The sequence below is a fragment of the Cavia porcellus genome, unplaced genomic scaffold, assembly GCF_034190915.1.
Source record: "Cavia porcellus strain 051 isolate PalLab524CR breed Dunkin Hartley unplaced genomic scaffold, mCavPor4.1 scaffold_30, whole genome shotgun sequence".
Taxonomy (NCBI): Eukaryota; Metazoa; Chordata; class Mammalia; order Rodentia; family Caviidae; genus Cavia; species Cavia porcellus.
The window spans coordinates 21,630,100-21,652,482 of NW_026947513.1; the positions used below are offsets into that span (position 1 = coordinate 21,630,100).

Here is a 22,383-nt window from a genome sequence, read left to right on the forward strand (position 1 = left end):
TGAACTCATCAGTTATAACTGATTTATTATACAATTTAATGTTGAACTCTTAGCATATCCTGTCCTTTTTCCACTGATAGACATATTTCAAATTAATAAATACCTTTAGAAGCCACATCTTCTATCTCTGGAAAACTTCTTGGTAGTAGCTTCCTTAGATATAAATTAATCTAGCGGGGGTTTAACTCCCACTTTGTCTGTTAACTAAGAGCTAATCAGTGAAGTTAGCCCCAAATTATTAATTCAAAAATACTAGTAATTACATAAGAATAAGACACCATAGACAAAACCCAGTATACATACAGCTCGTAGCACAATTTATATGAAGGCTCCCTCTGCCCCAGGTGACCATAGAGCATGAATCAGAGGCTGTAGTCTGGCCATTCTCAAGGGATTCCATTCCCAAAGGATTTGTTATGCAGGCTATCACTGCCTTTAGTGTGGAAATATAAAATGAAATCATTTCCCTAGTAATTGTTATCAGGTAAAACCTGCCAACAAGCCTTGAAAGCCTTTAAAGAGTATTGATAGTCAAGTTGAAGTGGATGATCTACTGGCTGTGTGCTTCTTTAAAACCACTAGGGTTTAATCTGTTTAACATGGTTCTGCCATGAGATTGAGAAATAGCATATTATCAAGTTTAGAAGGACAGGTTTTTAGTCCATGACTTACTAGCTTTACAGCCGTGGGACAAATCCTCCAACCTCTCTGAACTTGGGTCCTTCTTTGTAAAATGCAAGGAGTTAAGATAAAATGCTCAAAGTATTCTCACTTTTGCTATAAATTGACATTTGGTAATGGCATCTAGCAGATAATAGATGCTCAATAGAGTGGAGATTGTGGAAGTGATTCTTGTGTCATTAGCACAAACAGTAACTAAGCATGGTAAAGAACCTATTCCCCATGCATCCTTTAACACTGGTCTTTTTCCCTGTAGTGTGGAATTTGTAAAGGACAGCTTGGAGATGCAGTGAGTGGCACGGATGTCAGGATTCGAAATGGTCTTCTAAACTGTAATGACTGCTACATGCGATCCCGGAGTAAGTCCAAGAAGATCACCCCGAGTGGAGTGGGGTACAGGCACATGCACGCAGAGGGTCACACATTTTCCCCTGTCAGTTGAACCCCCTACCCTGAGAGGAAGGGTTCTTAGCATAAAAGTACAAGACTCCATAGTGAAATAACGTATTTGCCATTTGTTTCTCACTGGAAGTTACTGGTGATGCGAGTAAATGCTGTGTATCCTAAAGTGCATAAACACATAAACGCAGGAGTACAATTTCAAGGAATTGCCTAGTCTGGTCTTGCTAAGATGGAAGGCTTAAGATCTAAAACACTGTTCTTTGGTGAAGCCCAGTACCTTTGAGGATTACCCAGTGTGGAGAGTGACTTTCCACTGTTTATCAAATTGAGCACCAACTCTTCAGTGTCACCATGCCCTGTATTCAGGGCTTTCATTATGTAATACGATTCCATCCCTTATGAAATTGAAAGTTCCTTGAGAAATAAAATAATGGATTCCACTTTTCTATACATTTCCCCACCCCTCCAAATACCTAGCACATAAACAGAGCTTATTAAGTATTTGCTACCCTGTAGTTCCCTAAAAGGTTTATGTTCCTTTTGGAGGCACAAGGGGGTGCTGTTGCCTATCTGATATTATAAAAATTCTGAAAATAGCCAGCGACTTGCTTCTGAATTCTTCCTGGGTCTCTGTCAGGAGTCCGGGCAGCTAACTAGACATCAGAAGACCTTTCAGTGCAAATTCACCAGGCAAAAACACTTCACACACAGATTTTAGAGTGAAGAAATGGGGTTTGAAATTCAGAAAGGTTTTATTATGTCTCAAAGTAAGTAAAGTAACACTTTCTTTTTTTAAATGGCCTCTAAATCTACGAGACTGAAAAGTAAAAGGACAAAACTAAATAGTATATTGTTGCTAAATTGCCTAGTCTGGACTCAAACTTAAAATCCCCCTCTGGCAGCTTTCAGAAAGCTGATAATTACAGGCCTGTGCACCACACCCAGGTTATAGTAAATATTGACTTTGTCACAACAGTTCCAATTTAGAGCCACTGCTGTCAACAGAACTATTTATACCATGCATTATATAGATGACTAATTCTATACCGTATGTTTTATATATATTAAAAATACTGGTGAAAACAGTATAGCATACATCCCTACAGATACAGATACACATGTAGATGTGCCGTGTGTCATACATGTCTACTCTGTAAATCAGACCACCTTTGTTTCATTTTTATGCACTAGGAAAGAGAACTGAAGCCTTTTCTCCCAGGTTTTAAAGTGAATTTTTCTGTGCTTTGTAAAGTACACTTTTTCTCCAGTTCAGTGCGCGGGCTGAGTGTGAATCGGGGACCAGAAGAGGGCGCTGTTAGGTTGGAAGACTGAAGAAAGCTTGAAAGTGCTGTGATCTGACTTCCTTTCACAGCTGACAGTGCTTGAAGGAGCAAACCTGAGCCCGGTTCTGGGTGACAGCGGCCTGTTTTTAATCCAGATTCTTTTTTTCTTTTTAATTGAGAAGTTGAGTAATTCATTGTCATTTCTTTTGGAAATTAGTTGATTTTTTTTTAAACCCAAGCCAGGAGCTTTTCTGTTTCGTATACAAATTTAAAAGGCATTAGCTGTTTTTAATTTGAAGTCAAAAGACAAGAACTGTGGAGTTCCTGGAACAAGATGAAAAATAAGAAAGTAATTTGGAAATCTAGAGATAGGATTAGTTGTTTGTTTTATGTTTTAAATGTAATGTTTTATTAGAATATTTCAATATTTTATTAGGATATTTTACAAAGAAGAATGTAAAAAGGCTCATTATCTCTCTACCTAGATATTTAAAAGAATAAATAAAAGTTATAAATGACATAAGACTATAAAATCATTCAGACACATGCCAAATTAAAAGTGAAAATCTCCAGTTACCACTTTCTAATATTTTTTTAACAAACCAATTTTTTATTACATGTTTCAGTACATAATGATTATATTCCTTGTAGAGAGTTAGTGCATGTACATAACAACTCTTAATTCTTTTTTGGTCCTTACCCCCCTCCCTTCCATTTCTTGATCCCCTCCCCCTCTAAGAAAACTCTCCCTACTTCCTATTATTTATCTTTTATTTATCCCTTGGGCTTCTCAAATAAGAGAAGCCATGTGATGTGTAAGCTGTGTGTCTAATTTATTCCACTTAAAATTATGGTCTCAAAGTGCATCCATTTTCCTACCAAAGACTCAAGTTTATCTTTAGGGCACAGTAGTACTCCACAGTGTGTAAATGCCACATTTTCTTCATCCATTTGTCTGTTGATGGACACATAGCCTGCCTCTAAGATTTTGCTTTTATTAATTATGCTACTATAAATGTGGGTGTGCAACTTTATAATAATTTCTTGGGGGCAAGGATAGAATGAGTATTTGTATACGTACACACACATTTGCACACACAGAGAAGCAGAGTGTGTGGTGTGTCTGCCTATATATGTGTTGGGTTTTACTTCACACAGATAGTAATCACATGGTCACTGGATGCTTCACTTAGTTTCTGTTGCTGTTGTTTTTGATTTAATGGCAAATCTTGGCAGTTTTTCCATTTACCATGTATCTTTTCTTCGTTCTTTTCAATGGCTTTTTAATAGCTACCCACAATCCATTGTGTGGACTTGCCTTAGTTTAAAATGAATTCTCAATGAAAGGACACTTTGGTTATTTTGAGTTTTTAATACTTTTAAGTGCTCCAGTGAACGTCTTTGGATATATCTTGCTGAGTATTTGAAAACACCTCTAAAGGACACATTCGGAGCAGTAGCCAAGCAGAATGAAGAGGCGTGTGCTTTTTAATTTTTCACCCATTCTTCCTGTCATTGTTCAGAAAATTCATCCTCCCTGCAAAATGCGTTCTTCCTCTATATCAGTGGCACCACGGTGTGTTAAAAATGTCCGCTGCGGCTGGGGGTGTAGCTCAGGGGTACAGACACCTGCGTTCCCAGCACTAAAAAAATTTCCATCCACTAAGTGGGGAGAATTCTCACTGCTTGAACTGCATCCCATTAGTTATGAGCTTGAACATCTTCTCATGTGTTTATTTACCATTTATACGTTTTTCTATAAAGCGTTTCTCAATCCTTTGTCCATTTTTCCATTAGCAACCTGATTTGAGTTCTTTGCGAAATAAGGAAGCTTTCCCTGTTATATTTGCTGTATGTTGCAGTTGTCTGTCATTGACTTCCCATTTTGTGATTTATTTTCACCCAAAATTTTTTCATTTAAGTAAATAAATGCATAAATTCTCCCATTTTGAATTCTGGGTTCTATGTTGTGAGTCAGAAATACACTATATTCCAAAGGTTAAAAAAACTTAGCTGAGATTTTGCTAAATTTTTTTCTGTTTTACATGTAAATGAAAGACCATCAGGAATATGCTGTGGGATAAAAGCTAAGGAGATAGCCAATCCTATTTTTTTCCAGGTAGCTAGTAATGTGAACAGCACTTAATAAATAATCCCTTTTATTCTCACTAATTTGAAATGTTAACTTTCTCATAAACTAAGGCCCTGCATATATTTGAATCCATTTCTGGATATTTTATTATATCTTACTAACCTATTTATTTTTCGTTATTGGGTGGTTTTAATTATTGTATCTTCATAATCTGTTTTAATAATGGCCACCTTCTCTCTATTTTTTCCAAAAGTTTTCTAACTTTCCTATGTTTATGTTTTAGGTAAATATTAATGTTAGTTTAGGCTGATTTTAGTTAAGTCAACACAGGCCAGAGAAGAGTATTCCTTTCTTTCTTAGTGTCCCAAGAAATAAATACTGTGTATCTTAGGAAAGACTCAATGGAGGGTTTAATAATTTCACTAGAGAATTATAAATATACTTGAATTGTTTGTATATATTCCACATGTAATTAAAGAGTCAGAATGAGAAGAATTGACTAAAAATCATTTTTTTCTTTTTTTTTCCTTTAATTTTACTTTGATCTGAGTTGAGAAGAGGCTAGATGGATAGATGTGCAAGGTGGTTTACATCATAGGCATTCTAAGTGAAACAAAACAATTTCATTTTGTGGTATAATGAAACCTGAATATATAATCCCATCTCCTTCAAGTAACTGGTCACATTTAAATGAAATTTTTCTCTTGGAGGGAAAAACAGCGTAACAGCATATTAAAATGCAATTCCTAAAAGCAACGTAAACAGTTTTTAAGTTCCTATGTAAATGGGAGTAGAAGTGCAACACAAATTACCTGTCATGATTCAGCTGTCACATGTTTAACTGGTGCCATTTGTGTTTGGGTGTTGGATGGCTGTGCCTTTCTGCGTGGTGTTCCTGGTGTTAGTGCATCATTCACTCTCCTGAAATGCATTTTGCGCAAAGTCCCCAGGGCCCTTTTGAATGTTGTGATTGCCTCGTCACAACTCTAGTGCCTAAAATGAAAGCAGGAACCTTGTGAAGGTTTCAGCAGGAAATATAGAACTTAATCGTTTCCAAATAAGCTTGCCAAATAAAATGCAAATGCCTGATTAACTTTTTTTATTTGACTATCAGGTAAACAATGAATTTAGCTTGAGTTTCAGATAATCCATGTGTTTATCCTAATTACTGCATGCTGTTGATTATGTCCTAGATACTGTGTGGGCTACACCTAGGCTTGAAAAGTATGTGTTTATCTGAGATTCAAATTTCACTGGGTGTTGTGTATTTTTACTTGTTAATAGAGCGATTCTGTTTCTAGATTGTATGTCAAGTTCCTCTGGTTTCAATGAATTTATTCTTACAGAAACCAAAATCTAAAGTACCTATGAGAGAAAAAAAAAATGGATTTTGCCTTATCTGCCCCAGAGGAAAGCATGTTGAGGGAATTATTTGGTTCATAGAAAATCCAGAGTCCTTGAACCAAACGTCAGAGCCTATGTGCACTAGCACATTGCTAGGTGGGGTCTGAGATGGGGCTCAATGGTCTGCATTGCTAACAAAGATGGTGTCAATACTGGGTGCCTGACACCGTGCGCTCGGGAACAGAGTGGGGCAAGTTTCTTTCTCCTGGGGGAAAAGAACGGGCAAAGGTAGTTACTTATTTGGGAACCTCTGAAGCAAAAAGTACACACAAACCAAAGTTATTGTTTCTTTCTTATAGGTGCTGGCCAGCCTACAACATTGTGATGTGGTTTTTCAAGCTTTCAGATCATTGACCATTTCTTTATCGAGGGCATCCCCTGGCAACTGCTTAACAAAATCCCAAGTTCAGGGGCTCAGCATTCATCTGATTTCTGAAAGGCTCTTCTGAAAGGTGGTGTCTGTTCTTTTGTAGCAGTGTTTGTGTTTTCCTGGGGATTTTTTGTTGTTTTTTTTGTGGGTTTTTTTTTTTTTTTTTTTTTGCATTTGCACAGCATATACGAAAAGAATATTGAATTGTAATGATCCTGAATAGTTCAAAAGGAGATTCTTAACATGGTCAAACAAGCTTACAGTTTAAAATGTGTCATTCTCTTCTTGGGAAGTAGCTAAAGGATGCAATAAACCTGTTGTGTTTTAGTATTTCTAGAAATTAAACACTTTATGTTTACAGAATTGAGCTGAAGAAAATGCAAAACATGCCAATTCTAGTGATCTTCTAAGACAGGAGCATAAATGTAAAGCGTTTCAGAAAAACTAAACATCACAGTGAGTTCTATATCTGAGCTATATCTTGTTTTTAATGCAGAGACATTAGTCTGATAATATATACTGTAATCCTGAAAACATTTGTGTTACTTACCTTTTGAGGTAGAAGTTATACCAATAAATTATTGCACTGTTAGTATTAGATTTTGTGTACCTTGGAAGTTATGTCGTTAATGTAGGCTGGTTCATCAAACACAAAGAACTCTTGAAATATCAGCTAGACTTACACTTGGAGACATTGTCTAAGGGTAGAGAGAAACCAGAGGGAAATATTTCAGTGATTAAACTTCTTTACCAAAATCTGTGATGAAATGTAATCTTCGGAAGAGCGGCAGGTCAGTGGTAGCTCTGAGGCCCAGGTGGCTTGTTTCTCCTCCAGCACTGGATTAGGAGTCTTCAGTAAGGAGCAGATACAAGGTGTGTGGAATGTGAGGCATCAAGATAACCCTGTCATTAGATGTGGCCATGGCTTACCTTTGGGGATCAGATGCACAGGTATCCAAAGAGAAACATTAAGTCCATCCTGAAAGACTCCAGATGACATGATGCAGTAAGCCACTGATATGTGACCAGCAAGGAGCTGCAGCTCAGATCATGCCTGCCTACTCTAGCGGATGTGTACACACCTTCATTTTTCTCTATCACCTTCTCTACTACCAAGAACTCTGGATTTTGCTCATGGAGTTTAGAAAAGAACTTTTGTGGAGACTTGGCTTACTTTCTGCCCTGTGTGATAAGTTTCAGCTGGACAAGAAAGAAATCAAGTGACTAAAACCCATCACAATTTGCATCTCCAGGCTGTTTTCTTCAAGACTGGGGAAAGGGGGACTATTTATTCTGCCTTAAAATGATGGCAAACAAATTAAGAGGACATTTTGTGAATGTAGACTATGGATACACTCCTCGTAGGTGATGTAGTCTTAAGAAGAGGTCAAGTAGATGTGTTTCTTTATGTCAGCAATATTTTTTCCTGTCTTACTGAGTATGGCTAGCAATTATTTATTTCCATGCTAGATGGTCCTTTGCATGTGGGTTCATGTAGGCGCAGAAATTCCCTCACCACTGGAGATATTTTGACCACTTTGTCATTTGGACGAGCTGTTATTGGATTGAAATTTACATATAATTTCATTAAAAATTGTGCCTTAGAAAATGCAAAGCTGTTGCACATAGTCAGCAATGAATTATGGATGCAGTACATTGAAGAGATGAAATCACTTCCAAATTTCCACGACTTCTCATGGAAGTGTTTTCTGTTTTACAGGAAAAAAAAATGAAAAAGAAAAAATTAAAACAATTTTTAAAATGTACAGATTAAGTCCAATATTTTGATTAACCACCTGCATGTTTTATTAAATATTTTGATTATGTGGATGTTTACACTTTGCATGGTATTAGCAAAGTACTTTACCACAAATGATGCACAAAACATGTACAATATGGTCATTCATAAGCGATTTTTATAGAGTACTTTTTACATGTGGAATTCCATCCATTATGTAAGGATTGTATGAATATTGCACATTCTCTTCTGGTTCCACACACTCATTTATACATATTTCTTAGTGAGACTCATTGTACAAGTCAAGAAAAATAAAGCCGCATTCTCCAACTGCAAAACATGCTTTCCCATAATGAACACTAGTCACCAGCACAGAATAATCTCCAACATTTTCTAAATTCTAATTGCCAACTGTTTCTATTTCTATTTGATTTATATTTCATTTAGAGTCGGTTACATGGCAGCTTAGGCAGACTAGATCTTGTTTTTTCCAGTGCAGCATAATAAGTATGATCTATTTCCTTTCAAATAATCTTTGAGATCCCAGGAAAATAAAATGCTGTGCTCTATGGAGCTATAATGCAAATATGTTTGTTTAAAAAACAGATGAGGCAAGTCAGTGATTTATTGTTCCTGAGGAAGTATATCTGATTTTTTCCTTCATACTCCAAAAGCTAGTCTCTCTTCTTTCCTAGGAAAAAAAAATGGGTAACTGTTGTTTTTCACTAGCAAACTTTCATGATGTTTCTTCATTCTTTCTATGTAGTGTTATTAATGCAATACATATTCTAGTTATCTATACACAGCGTAAGATTTAACAAACCGAAATGATCCACCTCATATGTGAGTCCGTCCAAAAGATGTTACTATCCTGGGTGGGCCGATGTTCTATATCAGTTACACTAATTTTCATTTACAATATTTATTCTAAAATGCCTCTGAGAAATAGTAAAAAAAAAAGTTATCTAAAATGCACAGCTTTTATAGCAAATGTACATTTATAAATAAAATACTCAAATCAACTTTGTGTTGCATTCATTTTTTTCAAGGGGCGGGGATCCATTCTCTTATGTTGGAAAGAGAGAGAGAGAGACAGAGAGAGAGAGAGAGAAAGAGAGAGAGAGAGAGTGTCAAGCCCTCTCTTGAGAATACTGGTTCAGGCTCACACAGTCTGATGACGGTAATGATACATATTTGAGGATTACTATGTAAATCAAGTCAAACTTACTGCCTGGTTGTATGGGTCACTGAGGAATCGCTTTCCAGGACACGATTGAAACTCCTTGAGATGAGATACACAGTACCCATTAGAGACCAAATAGATGCCAATAGAATTTGTTGGAAACAGTCAGACAATGGTCAAATTTCAGCTCTGGTTGAAGGAAACTAAGGCAAGCCCTATGAAGCCCTGTGTGTGTTGCTGGCCCCAGCACTGTCCCGACGTGTCCTACTCACTGTATACGGTGTTTCACGAAGGCCCCTTTGCTCAGGTATCCAGGGACTGTGCTGGGAAGCATGGCACTCTGTTGGTGCCTCCTTCTAAAGCCCACATTGTCCCTGCCCTGCACTCTACCCTGCATATGTAGGAGGTGGTTGGGGCAAGAAATCCCTTCACATTTTCAGTTAACATTCACTACTTGCATTCTGCTTCCTTTTGCAAAGTTTGTTATGCATTTAATTCTATGGAAAAGTAAATGTTGTCCTTACAGTGAGACTTTTAGTATTACCAAAGTAACCTAATACCTTCATTTTTATTTAAGTGAAAGTTCATTCAAATAGAATGCAATTCAAAACAAAGAAGACTTATTCAGTGAGGTCTGTAAAGAATATCTTTATTAAATGAAAAAAAAATTGTCTCTGATGCATTGAACTAGTTTTTTTCCCTCTTCACTTTCTTCAAGACCAAAAGACTTCATTTCAGCATCCTAATCTAGACCACGTAATCTCTCTCCCACTTCCTGTGGTATTACATGAGGCAGCGTTCACAAATTAGAATGACTAGGAAGTTTACACACTCAACCAGTTAGACATTGTACCTGAAGATCAAAAGAGGACGAGTTAATGGTACGGACGGGTGACAAACTCCAAAAGGAACACCTCCGTCTGAAGGAGACAGTACTGGGCTACATTCAGTTGTTTTCATGTGAAATCTCCAGTTTATGTTGAGGATTGTGAAAGTTTTCCAACACAGCGCTACCCAAAGTTGTGAGCCTCAAAAAATATACACCTGTAATTCCAATTTTGTTCTCAGCCCATCAGTTTGTAACCTAAACATTAAGTCTTTGCTTGGTTTTTCTATCAACTTCTGTTAGTAATTTGCTGTGGTGTGAGTCATTTCACTTGACAAAGATCCACTGAAGGCCATGCAAAATATTAGCATTTCAGTGTGTGCTGGGTCATGCAGGGAAAAAAAAAATAAGGTATTTCTATGATTCGTAACCCTTCTGAGTAACATTGGCATGCTGTCATCGAAGACTGCTATTTTATAGGCACTCATGTTCAGTGTTTTGCCAATCCGTGCCCTTCCCCTTAGTAATTTTATTCTTGTTCCTTAGTGATTTAAAAGTCACAGAAAAGACAAACGGGAATTTTTCCCAAATTTTTCTGGTAAAATTTTATCATCTGTATTTTATACACATTGTTTTATTTATAAAAATAGCATTCCGGGTATTGTAAGGCAATAGAGATACGCCCTCCTTAATTTACAAGTGACAAATTGCGATGTAAGTGGCGAGGTGGTGAATCCTGGGTGAGTATAAGATTTTACGTCATTGTGTATGTAACCAACTGTTCTTTATAGGGTTGGTCAGGCAATTTCCCATTCAATGACGCCTGGATCCTATGACGATCCTCACGTGAGGCCAACTAGGAGGAGCCCTGAGCATAACTGGACTTCGATAGAATCTCACCTGCACTCAGACACTAGGATATGCCTTCTACAACACATTTACACTTCTAAGTATATACTCAGACTGACTTAGTATTCCATTTTTTTCCATTTGAAGTTTGAGAACATAGAGGTCTCCCTGGTTGCATGCCCTTGGCCACTCTGGCATCTGCTATAGTAGAAATCAAGGGGCCTCTCTGTAACAGCTGCAGCCCTGGCTAGAGCCCACACCCTCTCCAACACACATCACCTCCAAGCCTCCCCACCCCCAATCCAAATCTGGTCTCAAGTTGCAAAACACTGGACCTCCCTGACAGATAACACACTGTCCAGCCCAATTTTTGTCTTAAGGAGGAAAGGTTTAGGCTGGGGACAGAGCTCAGCTGCAAAAAAACCTTCCTGATAAGCATGAGGTTGTGAGTTTGAGTCCCCATAGCAAAAAAAAAAAAAAAAAAGGAAAAGTTTATTTTGCCTCACAGATGTAAAGATTTTAGTTCATAGTTAGCTGGCTCTAGGGCAGGGTAGCATGGAAGAAGGCCATCAAAAAAGCAGGCAGGAGACAACAAGGCAATGAGGTAGCAAAGAAGCAGCCTTCTACCCTTTATGTTCTATCCAGGCAAGCGCCCATAGGGCAGGTAGCGCTCACACACAGAGTGAGACAGTCCTACAATGACTCAATGATAGCATCATGCACCCTAGACCCAGCCACCTCTGAAAAGCCCACTTATGACCAACCACATGAGGCTTTAGAGGAACATCTAGATACAAGCCATAATGTTCTTCCCTTGAGCCCTTGAACCCAAAGACTCATAGCGTCCCTTTATAGATAGGAGATTTAGTCCAAGAGATGCCAAAATCCTAACAATTTCAGCTTTGCTGAAAACTTCAAATTCAGTCTCTTCTGAGATTCAAGGCAGTCTCTTATCTGTGAATCCCTGTACACATGAAAACAAAGTTAAACACTTCTAATATACAACGGCAAACATTTTCTTTTAGTGATAAACATTTCCATCCTCCAAATTGGGGAATAGAAAAGAACAGACCAACGGTCCAAAATCCGGTGGTACAAACACTAAGTTCCATAGTGCCATGTCCAGCATCTGGAGCGATTTCTGGCAAATGTGAACTCCAAAGCAACCCACATATTATTTCACAGCTGTATCAGCTTTCTCAAAGTCAACAGGCAAGGCCCGAGCAAAAGAAAGACTCTGAGCACCACTATTGATTCATATTTGTAGTCTCACTCCAAACATGTACTGATCTATGTGTCAAGGTGTTTCATTTTTTCAACAGGAATGATGAAATTCCTGTTATGAAAGCTGTGTCTCTTATTGTTTACTTGGAGGTAAAGAACTATTTCAGTAGTGTCTGCAAGTTTAGAAAACTTCACGGCTGAGAGTGACTGACCCACAATCGAAAGATGTAGCCCTCACCGCACAGTGTATCCAGCGCCACACCTCCCATCTTTCTGGCACAAAATAAATTGCTATCCAAACTCAATCCATGAAAAGTGCGATAAGTGATGCCATAGCTGGGATCTAGAGGTCCCCCCAAAGCCACATGCAGTATTAGATGGGCCTTTTTTGGAGGTAGCTGCATGTAGAATGTGTGACTGATTCATAATTAAGGATGCTGGGATTGAGGGCGGGTGATTGCTGGGTCAGCCCAATGATTGGATTGGCACCAGCCTAATCCCAGAAGTCCGGATAAGATAAAAGGGGAGAAAGGGGGTTGTTTTACCCTTTTGTTCTTGTGGCTTTTGCTGTCTTCTGCTCCAGCCACCATGCGCTCTACACATGAGCCACCTGCTTTGAAGCCAGCCGATTATGGACTGAATCCTCTACAAAATATGAGCTAAATAAACCTTTCTCCCTTTAAACTATGAGTGTCAGGTATTTTATCTTAACAGTGAGAAAAGTAACCAACACAATTTGTTTCTGATAATTTGATATAACAACTCTGATATAACAACCACTCTGGGAAACAAGTGGGATATTGATTAGGCAAATGGAGAATGTCTTTTCTCAGATGACCAAAGAAATTTTGAAAAAAAATGGAATAATCAAAGGAATTTGTCTTACTGAACAATAAAATTTTCTGTAAAAACAGTAGTAGATGAAATACATATCTGAAGCATAATTTATAAGTTAACATGAAAAAATAAAGCAAATGTGTGGTTTATATGTAGATTTCCCCAGAGAGCCTTGTATACTCATAGGCAGGGCTTTTGGAAAGGGATTGGACTATGGGGCTTATAGCTGATTTGCTGCTGGGGCGGGGTTGGATCAGAAGAGGCAGTCGGTAGGGCACAGCCTGAAAGAGTTTCTCTCCTTAACCAACTCTGCCGTTTTTCTCTGCAGGTGTCCATATTCAGCTCCATACCACCAGGCTCCTTCCCCAGCAGATCATGCAAGCTTTCCTCCCTTAAATTCTGGGAGCAACAAGCAAAGTAACATGAAATCTTTAAATTCCAATTTAGCAGTAAGAAATAAGTAAACTACAGAGTATACACATATATTTGGGTGAATCTCAAAAATAAAAATCACATTACACTTCAACAGTAAACACTTGTGATTACGTGCATGTGTGATGTTATACTATCATTGACAAAAGGTTCAAAGACCACAGAAAACTAAGCATTATCCTTCCTGGGATGAGTACTATAGGATAAAAGAGTAAAATAAAGCAAAGGACTGACATGAAGTTCAGGATTTGAGCCGGATGTCGGGGCACTAGCCAGACAGAAAGAAATACTGACTTTATTTCCATTTTATTTTTTCACACTTTGTGTAATTTCTGTTTTATCATAAGTGCTTCAGGCCCTAAAGATGTTGCCATATGACTTTCTAAAGGGATTGTTTCTGGGATCCAAGCTGGGAATACTATTTCTCTACATCGTGCCCCAAACCAGTATGTTGGGCTTTTTTATTTTTGCTAGTACGATGGAGTGATAGTACCTCGTTACTTTAACTTACATTTTGCTCACTACAGGTGAGACAAAGATAAGCATGTTTGTTCTCTTTACCAATTTCCCTATTAAATAGCATTTCTTTGTTTTGGATAGCTTTTTAAATGTGTAAATATTCTAGACTTATTTATTTGGAGGAGGTGGTACTAGGGATAGACCATAGGTCTTCTACTGTGCTACATCTCAAGCCCATTTATTGTATGTATTATTTTTTTTATTTGTTAGATGGGATCTTGTGAAGTCACTCAGACTGAGCGCAAAATTGCAGTCCTCCTGTCTCAGCCTCCCAGAGTGTTATGATTACAGATGTGTGTCATCATGCCTGGATGGATCCTAATTTGTTGTCAATAGCATGTATTGCAAATGTTTTCTCTCAGTGTGTGGCTTGTCTTTAAACTTTATACATGAATATTTTTATACTTTGCATTTCATATGCTTAGTTTAAGAAACCATTGCTTATTTTAATTCCATAAATGTTCCTATGCAACATAACCTTTTAAAATTAAGATTTTAAATTTCATACATGGAGCCAGACATGGTGGCACACTCTTGTAATCCCAGCACTTGCCAGACTGAGGCAATTTCCTTTGCAAATTCGAGACCAGCCTGGGCTACAAAGTGAGCCCAAGGCCAGCCTAAACTGCATAGCAAAACCCTGCCTCAAAAAGACCAAAAAATAAAATAAATAAATTTCATATTAGGATCTTTGTCAAATATAGATCTAAATGTTTTTCCCTTTTGATAAAGAATATGCCAGCTTTCTATCACCGTGACAGAACACTTAAGATGATCAGCTTTAAAAAGAAGATAAATTTATTTTGACTCACAGCTCTGGAGGATTCTGCCCAAGGTTGCTGACCCATTGCTTTTGGGCCTGCTTTGAAGCACTACATCTTAGGAGGAGTATGTGGCAGAGGAAGTTGCATACCACATTATGTCCAGGAAGTAAAAGATCTGAAGTGTGAATCGAAGCCCACAGAGATAGTGAAGAGAGAAACTTTAATGAACTAAAAGGAGGTAGCTGATATGGGCAGAAAAATGACGGACCCCAAAAATTAAAAAGAAGCATTTTATTAGCTAAGCTCAGCGACAGCACTGTCCCAGAAAAGCAGCCAGAGACGTGTGCAGCCAGCCAGGGGCTGCAGGGAGTTATAAACTAGCAAACCGCAAGGGGAGGGGTCAGGGTCTTAGGATCAGTCTCCATAAACCGAACCAGGGAGGTGGAACAAGCAGTTACAGGCACGGGGGGGGGGGGGGGGGGGTTGAGGGGGGGGTGTTAACATGGTGGGTATGCTACAAGGTTGCAACTTAACTGGCAATTACACAAGTTTTACAGGAAGAGAACGAGTTATAATAAGTACAGCACATTTTGGTTTTTGAGCTTATAACAGTAACTATTCATGCTTTCTCCCTGAGACCGGACTCACCGTGCCAGAGGAGTGGTTCAAACCACCTGTGGACACATGGTGATAGCTGGCAATCCCAGAGGTCTCATGGAGAGACACAGCAGTGGAGGGAAGCAGTGGTTATGAAGGGCTGCGTGGGCTGGTGGGGAATGCTGAGGGCTCAGTTGTCCCCCTTGAGAGAGTGATTGGCCTGGAGCCTTTTTGGAGAGGGGCCGGTTGAGCTCAGAGCTCAGAGGGGCTGTGGGCGCCACCTAGTGGCTCAGACCTGCGGAAAGTGCCCTCCAAAGGAGTCTAGTCCTAGAAGGTTCAGGAGAATGGATCCTGAGATTTTCCACTCCCCCACCAAAAAGCTTACTGCTGGCTTGCTGGGATAAATCAAAACGTATCTGGACTCTATCCCCACGTTGTCTACGAGTGACAGCACAGACAAACCTGGAAGTGGATTCCCCTCCTACATTTGTTTTGTTCTTGTCGTTTTCCTCCCACCTTCATTGTTTCATTTTGTTCTTATATGAGTGTGAATGTTGCTTCTAGCCTCTTTTGTGATTGTGGTTCTGTTCTGTTCTTTTATTTCTTCCTTCTCTCCTTCCCTCCAGTTTTCTGCACCAGTTTCTCGATGTTAGCCTTACCCTCTGTGCCCAGCCTGCTAATCTCTTCCTCTTCTTCTACTTCTCTATTTTATCCCTCACCTCTTTCAAATCTTAACCCCTGAGGGCTCATTTGACATATTAAGGACTTGTGCACTGCATATAATTTTCTGGTTGGTTATAGGTTTTGTTATATTACCACAAATCTATTTTATATAATTAAAGGTGGCAAATTAATAGTTAATTCAGTTTTTAATTTTATAGGCTGTGTTTGCTACTATTGTGAGTGCTGATGGGACCACTATAGCCAAAAGTGACATAATTGTTCTAAATAGCTCTTCTTCCCAGAATTCCCAGATTTAAATTGACTAAAGGTCACAGAAAATACTGTTGCACAGTGCCAAAGAACTAGGGACTGAGCCAAACAGGCAGCGACTTCTCATCCCCAACAAATTGAAAAGGTAGGATCTTGCAACAGAACCAAAACTCAAAAACCAGCTGTACCTAGAAGGTATCCCAAAGAAGTAGTAATTTCCTAAAGCTTCTAAAGACTAGCAATAAAACCAATTTACAAGCATTACTCCAGGAATCAAACTTTTTAAAAAAAGAAGAGACAGTAAGAAGATATTTAAACAAGATGCAATCCCAGGCATCCAGTGCACCAAAAGCAAGCCTAGGGGGGCAATGCAGTGGGACAATCCAAAACCATCCATCTGGCCTCTCTGAGCTGGTAACAACAAAGCAGTTGTTACCAGAGGCTCCAGAAAAGTCAAATCAGAAATAATTTTCTGACAAAAATTAAGGAGGAACACCAAGATGGCAGAGTGGTAAGCAGCAGAGAAAGAGCCTGAGAAACACTGTCCCAATGCTAGAATATAGCAATGTGTGGAAGATAAGGAGAAAAGGGGATCCCTTGGACCTAGGAAAGATTTGAAGCATGAATTGAAGCCCACAGAGAGTGAAAAGGGTCAATGAAGAAAGAAGTGTTCGCTAGTGGCAATTTCTCCCTGAGATGGACCCACTGCAGGTAACTTCAGAGGTGGTGTCCACAATGAAAACCATGCTTGGTGACTCTAGAGCACATACAGACCAAAACTTAGAGGAGCTTAAGAAAATTATGGAAGCCATGAATGCTCAGCATAGGAAAGAAAGGGAACCCATAAGGCAGATTAAACTGATAGCCAGAGAATAAAAATTCCATTGAAAGTATCTGAAGCAGATTAAGCCAACGTGAGGACGGTTTCTCAGATATGGAAGACAGTCTTGCAGTTAGCAATCATGAAAAGAAGTATTTCTTTTAAAATATCATGGTACTATGAGAAGTCAATCCAGTAGCTGATAGAAAAGGGAAAGAATTTTAAATTAAGTGGAGTCAATGAAAAAGCAAGAGATAGCACAAATGTTATTTTAAAAAAACTGTTCACAGACATTACTGCAGACAACTATCCTGGTAGAGAGAAAAAATTGATATACAGATAAGTGAGGTGTATAGAACTCCAATCAGCTGCAATCAAAAGAAAATCTACAGTCAGTTATATCATAGTCAAGATTCCAGAAATTCAACATAAGAATAGAATCTTAAAAGTTGTTTGAAAAAGAAAAATCTATAAATGAGAGCCCATCGAAATCACAGCTGACTTCTCAGCACAAACTCTCAAATCAAGGATACCTTGGAGTGAATTATTTCAAATTCTAAAGGAAAATAACCTTCAACCCAGACTGATGTATCCTGCAAAACTATCTTTCAACCCTGATGGAGAAATAAGATACTTCCATGTCAAAGCACATCTTGTGAAATTTATGACTGCCAAACCAGCCCTCCAAAATGTTTTGAAGGATATTCTAGAAAGAGATAACAAAGACTACAACTTCATGAACCCCAAATAGAAGAATCCACTAGGCAAGACAAACAAACATGGGGTGGGGTGGGGGAGCAAACAATAGAAAAATAACATGACAAGGATAAGCCAATGCATACCAGTTATAACCATCAATGTTAATGGTCTCAACTCACCAATCAAAAGACACAGACTGGCAGAATAGATCAAGAAGCAAGACCCAACAATATGCTGCATATAAGAAACACATTTAATGCAAAAAGATAATCATAGACAAAAAATTAAATTTATAAACTATAATTTTTAGTTGATATTGCTAATGTACAAGAGTATTACCAATTTCTTCATGTAAAACTTGGATTTAACCATTGTTCTGGACTGTCTTACTTTAACATATTTTTTATACTTTCTCTTGAATTATTAATATCAATCATTATCTACTTTAAAAGCATTATTTTGTTCCTTTTTTCCTATTAGGTTTTAATTGTTATATCATGTTGCATTTTTCTGTTATCAGGAAATGATCACAATGGCTATCTTTGCTCACATTGTTATTTACATAGACAAAAATTGGAAAATAGCCTAAATGTCTAAGAATAGGAAAATATGTATGAAAATTATACAATGTTAGTATAATAACATTCTGTCATCAAAAATTTGTATTTTCAAAGACATTTAATTTAAATTAATAACATACCTAACAATAAAATGCTATATGAAAAAGCTAAGACATTGAACTATAAGTATTACCTCATTCAAGTTTTATGATTACAGAAGAATAAATTTACTATCATGTTTATTTATATGTGTAACCTAAGTGTTCCTAGTTTTCAACACTTACAGAATTGAGCTTCCCTTGAATAACCAAATATAAATCTGTGCCCCAATCTACAGAACTGTAAGAAATCTAGCCCTCCCTGCAGCATTTCTGATTTTCAGAGTGGAGTGGCCTTGTTTTTGTTCTCCACGTTTATGCATGACTGCTGCCCCAGGATGCTTCTTCAGACACTGCCTGCGTCATCATTTCCCCACACCCCCACAATGTAAGCTCCAGACATGGATAGAACCTGCAGCTTCTTTGCTCCTCAGAGACCAGCTAACAGAGAGTAAATATGGTTTGCAGGAGCATGACCAAATTGCAAAGCAAGAAATGGAAAACATTAAATTAAAATTCATGTACCATTGCTCTTATACTCCACTGGCCAGAGCTGTGCCCGGAGAACTCTGTCCTTCCCTCTTCTTCCACCCCTAACTTCTGGCCTACTGCTGTGTTAAGGGGCACTTTCATTCTTTCTCTCCTCCCCTCACTCCCTGCCCTTGCTCCTAAGAGAGCACCCTTGCATCTGAAAATGGTAAGGAATTAGAATCAAACCAGCTAACATCATGGTGGCATCTTAGAACTATACCCAGCCCACAAGAAAGGCAGCCTTTACCTTCCTAAACTTCTCCATCCAAAGAATTACAGACTCACAAGTTGACTGTCCAAGCTTAAATCTCAGCTCCACCACTTACTAATTTCAACTCTGGAAAGTTGTTTTTCCTTTCTGTGCCTTGGTTTCCTTGCCTGAAACATAGGGATAAGATAGAATACTCCACACCATGTTATGAAGATCATATAGGATGATACATTTTAAATGGAACACATTCTAGTTTATGGAAAACGCAAACCATTTCTGCTAAGATTGCCATGCATCATAACTAGAAGCACTATAGAAAAGTTGTGGTAGAATTACTTTCCCAATATTGGGGGTCACAGTATGGGGAAAAACTGTTGATTAACTTGCATCTACATTGCTGAACTCAGTCACCAGAGTTTCTAAGGAGAGTATATCCCCAAAATAGAATCTCGCCTATAGTATTAGAGCCACAAAGACTTCAAAAATATCTGCAGAACACTCTGCAAAATAAACATGTATCAAACTGATACATATTGATACATATAGAACAAAGGAAAATGTCAAAATAGATAAACTAAAACACTGATTGCAGTTATTACTGTTTAATGGGATTATGGATGACGCGTAACGCTACCTGCACACTTTTGTGTCTTACTCTGACCTTCTCTTTCTTTTTCATATGAAAAAATAAGAATATTATGGAAGAGACAGAGACTATTTCCTACATCCACACCAAATAAGAGAACTTATTAGAGCCTGTCGGGTCACAAAAAGCCATGAAATACAGTAGAGCCTTGTATAAAGAGAGCGTTTTCCCAAACATTCAGTCCTGGAAGAACCTCGCTTCCATGTGGCCACATTGCGGCCTTGTGAGTGGCCTGGGAGCTTTTCAGCTGTGGCTCCTTAATGAATGCAATTAAAGTTTTGCTCCCGTGGTTCCAAGCTGCATTCTGACATGAACTGGTAACTGAGACCAGATCCTCAGTGTGCAGTGTTCCTGTGATGCATTCAGTCTCACTTTAGGCGTGGGTCACAAAAAATGCTTCAGTAAATTCTATCATCATAAACCATAGATTACTACTTTCTGAGTTTTTGTGGTCATCCTCTTTAGACAAAAGAATGGACTGTACTTTAAGGTAGGCAAAAAGGATTCAGTTAGAGGTTAATGGAAAATGTCCTCCACCCTCTGACAATTGAGATGCATCAGAGACTCCTCATTTTGAATCAGATCTACTTTCTCTGAAAAAATGGCCTTTGGCTTTTTTTCCCTTCTACCCCTTAACATAAAGGGTAAATATTTCCTTAATTGGCCTCATCACAGAGCAGAACCCTGAGGATGTGTAGTAACAAAAGTTAACAAAGGGTAATCAAATCATCAACTCACAGAAAATGCGATGTAGCCGTGAGGAGCATTTTCCAGGTGAGGAGCATGCTCCTTTGACGTCTTGCATGGAATGCTCTTCAAGAAAAGGATTTCATTAATAAATATGTGCTAACAGCATTCTGGATCTTTTCGTTAGGGACTTGAAATGCATACTAAGAAGTTCTTCAATGGTCTGCACAAATTTATGAAATTCACAATTTCCTAAATATATTTCATCAAAAATTCAATTACAGACTTTTCTAAACATCTTCTAACAGTTGGGTTCCATGGAACATTCTTTAAGGAATATTGATAGATATTTAACACATTTGGGAGTTACTCAAATATTCAATAACATGCAGCCCAGTTTTTAAGTTCTTAGTGATTTTTAAATTCTTGGTAAATAAATGGACACAATGAGAGTAGCTGAGATACTTCCATCAGTAACTGTGGAGGTGAGAAAGGGAGGCCCGCGTGAGATAAGGAAAGGGAAAGAGAGGTTTGGGATGAACAGCTGAAGTGTATTAGACCTCTTTATTCAAGTTTTATTATTCATAAGATATTCCCATTAGAATGTAGTGCTTTCCTCAGGAACCCTGCTGAGAATATTGATGAAGGATTCATTCATTATTGCACAAAAAATCACCCCAAAGAAGACTTTCATGGTATGTCAAGAAGCCACGTAGAAGGACAGAGTAACTTACATATCCAGCACCTCTTTATGTCTCCTATCCTGTCTTCGTACTCAGGAGAATAAGTTCCTAAACTGTTATGCCACAATCTCAGGCACTGTTACACCGTAGGGCAAAGATTGTTCACAGAGCCAATGGGTTAGACTTACAAAAAGCCTTTAAGGTGATTTGTGGGGATAAAAAATATTTGTCCAACAAATGGATGGGACAGTTGTGAAAAAGTTTCATAAGATGATTTCTCCTGATAGAAAAAAGTAAACAATTAGTTTTCTGCCTTCTAGAAAGCTAGTGACACAACTCATAAATTCTGACCTCATTCTGTCCACCTGACCAGCTACACCAAATCCTACTGTAGCCCTAAGGACTATCCTCATTGTTGAAGAGTATTCAACATGTGTCATTGTTTTAGAGGACCTTTTGAATAGGATGCACTTGTCTAACTTCTGACTTTATCGTGGTTTTAAAAAATTAATGTAAAGAATTATCTTTTGCTTCAGTGAATCATTTACTAAAGCATTTTGTAACTTTGGTAAAAATATTTATGATAGTTCCCAAGTTGAGGATCATTGATTTTCATCCTGTGATACAAAGGTTAAGACTAAGTTTGACTTTGAGTTGAACCAGTTAGTGATTCATAATACTTCTATGTGATTCATAGAATAAAAATAACAAGAGTAACAAGAATGAGGAGGTTCTGCTAATCAACCTCACAATCTCATTTTCTCTTACATCTGTCAGAAAGAGACCTCAAAAATACTGAGATTTATCATAGCTCTTAAAGTTACTGCTGTATTGTTCACGTCTATGGTTTAAAAGATAAAAGGATGAGGAATCTTGAATTTGCCATCTCTCATAGTATGTACAGCAGACAATCTATAGCCTTCCCAACACCTATGTATAGCAGTTAGGTTGTAGATGTGAGAATAATCCTTCGTGGGCTCCAAGACCAGGATCTGATTGCTGTAATCCATCAGGATTCTCTCCCCACTCTTGCCATCCTATACTGCTTCAAGTAACCTGAATTTAAGCCAACCAGTGATTCAATCAGTGGGACTCCAAGAACTTTTGTTGGAGTTGAGGGAAACATTCTATTTATCTTCAGATAAGGAAAAGGAAGCCTATGCATCTAATTGTACTGAAAGATTAAACTGTGTTTTCAAGGGGCTCAGCCTCAGGGTGAAGCTCACATGGTAAATGGCAGAGAGACTGAGCTCAAAGGATATAGGAAAGAAGGGCCACCATGCCATTACAGCTCCAGTTCTAGGCCCAATGGCA

At 38.2% G+C, this 22,383-nt stretch overlaps 1 protein-coding gene across 24 annotated transcripts in view; it reads left to right on the forward strand.

Annotated features, from left to right (window-relative positions):
• Positions 1–8,992, forward strand: part of Limch1 (LIM and calponin homology domains 1) — a 327,840-nt gene extending 318,848 nt beyond the window's left edge. For all 24 annotated transcript variants that reach the window (XM_063240658.1, XM_013154288.3, XM_063240659.1 and 21 more), the window contains 2 exons: positions 938–1,040; positions 6,162–8,992. In XM_063240658.1, coding sequence (XP_063096728.1) covers positions 938–1,040; positions 6,162–6,187 — 129 coding nt within the window. In that variant the 3' untranslated portion in view covers positions 6,188–8,992. The remainder of the gene's footprint in view (positions 1–937; positions 1,041–6,161) is intronic.
• Positions 8,993–22,383: the final 13,391 nt, after the last annotated feature.